The sequence below is a fragment of the Pteropus vampyrus genome, unplaced genomic scaffold (genome assembly GCF_000151845.1).
Source record: "Pteropus vampyrus isolate Shadow unplaced genomic scaffold, Pvam_2.0 Scaffold42, whole genome shotgun sequence".
Classification (NCBI taxonomy): domain Eukaryota; kingdom Metazoa; phylum Chordata; class Mammalia; order Chiroptera; family Pteropodidae; genus Pteropus; species Pteropus vampyrus.
The window spans coordinates 618,604-621,810 of record NW_011888823.1 but is presented as its reverse complement, the minus strand read 5'-3'; the positions used below and the strand labels follow the sequence as shown (position 1 = coordinate 621,810).

General features: G+C 54.9%; 1 protein-coding gene across 1 annotated transcript in view; it reads right to left on the bottom strand.

Annotated features, from left to right (window-relative positions):
* Positions 1–727, bottom strand: part of PAX3 (paired box 3) — an 89,691-nt gene extending 88,964 nt beyond the window's left edge. The window contains exon 1 of the mRNA XM_011358674.1: positions 643–727. Coding sequence (XP_011356976.1) covers positions 643–727 — 85 coding nt within the window. The remainder of the gene's footprint in view (positions 1–642) is intronic.
* Between the last annotated feature and the right edge of the window lie 2,480 nt (positions 728–3,207).

Genomic DNA, 3,207 nt, shown 5'->3' with positions numbered 1-3,207 from the left:
CCCCCCCCCCCGCCCCCACATCGGCTTCCCCCCTGGGATGCCCAACTCTCAGACTGTCTAGAAAAGTTTGGGCTCGCAAAACTTCCTGTCTCCGGGATTCCCAGACCCTTAAGGTGACTGAAAGGCAGTTTTCCCAAACGGATGAGGAAACCTTCAAGATGCCGCTTAAGATGAATGAAACTCTAAATAATGACACATTAATGCTAAAAATCCCAAGCACGATGTCGCGCGGTGTCCACCACCACAACTTTGCAGGGGCAAGAAAATTCTTCCAGAACTAATAAGAGTTTAGCAAATGTGAGTGCAGCCGGGACAATTTTGATAATGCCTTTGGGTGCACAAAATGCGGGGACGTTGCTCTCTGGTGCTCGGAAGCTGGTTCATTCCTTCCCCACCACGGCTTTTCCAAAACAACAGGAGAAAGTGGACCCGCTCGGAGCAGGCCTGGCCGCCTAGCTCTGCAAGAACTTGCGGAGAGAACTGTGTTTTCGTTTGCAGAGAGAAAGTCGGGTGCGGATCTCGCCCCGACTGTTTCCTTCTGGGGTGGGGGGTGCCAGGGAATGGGGGTCTCTGGGCGCGCCGCAGGAGCCCACAGAGCGCGCAAGGAGGGCGGAGCAGCCCCGGCGCCGCGGAGGCCCTTACCTTCCAGAGGAAAGCCGCTGCGCGGGTAGTTCTGCCCTGGGCCCGGCCGCATCATCCTAGGCACGGCTCCGGCCAGCGTGGTCATCCTGGTGGCAGCTTCTCTTGGAAATTATATCCAGGTAGAGGCGAGACAGAAAGGCGAGCGCGATGCCGGTGACCCTCGGGAACTCCCCCGAGCGTGGAGAGCCCCTCCCTAAAAAAGGCTGGCGAGAGAGAGGGAAGGCCGAGGGCAGGGGGACTGCTCGCTCCTAGTCCAGGGAGAAGCTCGAGGTGAAGCCGGGAAACGGGGCAGGCTGGGAGGCCCCTGAGTCCAGGATCTCGAGCCCAGGGCGAAAAAGTTTGGTGGGAGGCTGGGCTAGTGGCACAGAGGCTGGGGGCGCTGGGGAGAAGGATCACAGCGCCGCGACGAGCCGGGGAAGGGGTTGGGGGCGGGAGCGCGGCTGGCCGGAGTTTCCTCTCGTAGTGACACCAAGTGAGGGGATCCGGGCTCGCGAGCATTTATTAGTTCTTTCACCCAAAGCTTGGTCAGGAGCCCTGAGCTGCGATTGGCCGATGGGGAGACCGTCCCGGGTGGCGGAGACACGCGCTGATTGGGCGACAGCGGCCACTTTCTCTTCCCATCGTCGGCGGTGCGGAGGCCTCGGCCGGTCCCAGAGGGACCCGCTCTGTGCCCCTTCCCCGGGAGAGAAGCGTAGACCCGTGGAAACTGGGAGACAGAGAGCCTGAGGGAGATGACAGCTGCTGACAGCAGAGAGGAGTCCCTGTCTCTGTCACTCTATGTGTGTCTGTCGTTTGCTTTCTATTTTTCTGTCGCTTTGTCTCTGTCTCGCTCAGTGTTATCTCTGTGTCTTTCTCCGACTCTGACTCTATTCCTCTCTGGGTGTCTATGTCTCTCTTTTTCTACCTGCTGGTGCTTTTGCGCTCGCTCTCTCTCTCTCTCTCTCTCTCTCTCTCTCTCTCTCTCTCTCTCTCTCTCATTTTTCTTGGCTTACTGCCACTGGAATGGCTGCAATTTCAATAGGAAAGCATTGGAAGCCCCCAGCATGTGGAGCCTGCCTTCCTCTGGTCATTGCCCCTTGGCCTAGGTTTGTTAAGGGGTCCTCCCTGTGGGGTTCCTCTCAAGAGGAGTCCAGGCTGTGCAGATCAGTTCTTTTGTTTTCAGTCTAAGGGCAGGGGCAGACTGGGGAGGCCCAGGACTCCTAGCTGAAGGCTGGGGAGGGGAGGAGGAAGCAAACCATCTCCTCCTCTAGAATGAAAATACCATCCTGAGAAAGCCCTAGCTCTAAATCTCAATGCGTAGATCCCAATGCGATGGCAGAGATGCGTCTATATGTTAAGGTTTTGCCCGGCTGCAGCATTTGTTCTCAGGAATTTATTATGGTATTCAGACTAAACTGCTGGAAAAAAAAAAAATAAAAGGAGCAAAGTCTTGGCTAAGAGCTGAAGTGTCCCCAGCAGGATATGACGCCAGGAGTGTTGTAAAGACTGTCTGTCCTTAGTGAAGGTACCATTGTGCATAGCCTTTTATTTATAACTTGGTAAGTGCCAGCGAACTCGCCTCCTTTACACTCCCCAGTGCCAGCCCTGCACTCTGCACTGCGCTTTATTCGCTGGAGTCTATTCAGGGACTGTCACTCTGGGCCTGCGAGGTATTCAGGGCCTTAATCAATCAAAAGGATGAGAATTGGGCAGGTTTTTCCCTTTGAAATAAAGGAAACAATGACTTCTGGGCTTCAAGTTCCCCCTTTCCTTTTACGATTTTTGAATTTTTCCTGCGCTGGAGTTCTCTAGCCCTCCGTCTCCATCTCCCCCTTCCTCCAACTCCTCTGACAGCTTTTACGTGAACTCGGGCTCCCAACCCCCTAATTAAGGCAGACTCAGAAGGCAAGGTGGGGGTGGGGTATAGCTGCTCGACAGTCTGCAAGTGGGCCCTTGTAAAAATCCATTCGTTCCTGGGAAAAGCAGGCAGTTTTTGGCTGGGCCCAACGTCGAAAAACTTGATTGACCTAGGAGCATCCAAGACAGGTTTCTGGAGACACCCAGAAAACGTCTGGACATCCCCTGGCCCACCCAAGGGGCAGGGAGTGCCCCATGTGCACTCATAGTGCAAAGGAGAGTCGCTACTAGAATGCAGCCCTGTTCAACCCGGTTTTATATAAAATAATTCACTTCGTCAAAGGGAAAACGTTCTCATTTCCTTTTTGCACCCTTAGGGGCCACTAAAGTCTGTGTCCTTGTTTCCTAAGCCCCTTCTCAGGGATTGTAACTCGGAAGCTAGATTTTCCCCCCAAGTTTTGTTTCCAAAAGGTTGAGCGGAGCAGACAGAGCACTTTCTAGGGTCAACGGTAATTGTTGGAGGGGGGAGGTGTCAAAAGCGTATTTCAAGAGGGCAAAGGCAGACTCAATTCGCGGCTACGAGGAACCTGGGACCGGCGGTGAGCGGTTAAAGAACATCAGGGCTGAGTCTCCCTTGCTTTTGAGCCGAGGCTCATCGCAAAGCCCGCCCGGCGCTGAACCCCTCTCTCCTGCTCAGCGTCTCTTCCCCGCAGAGCCCGCAGATCCGTG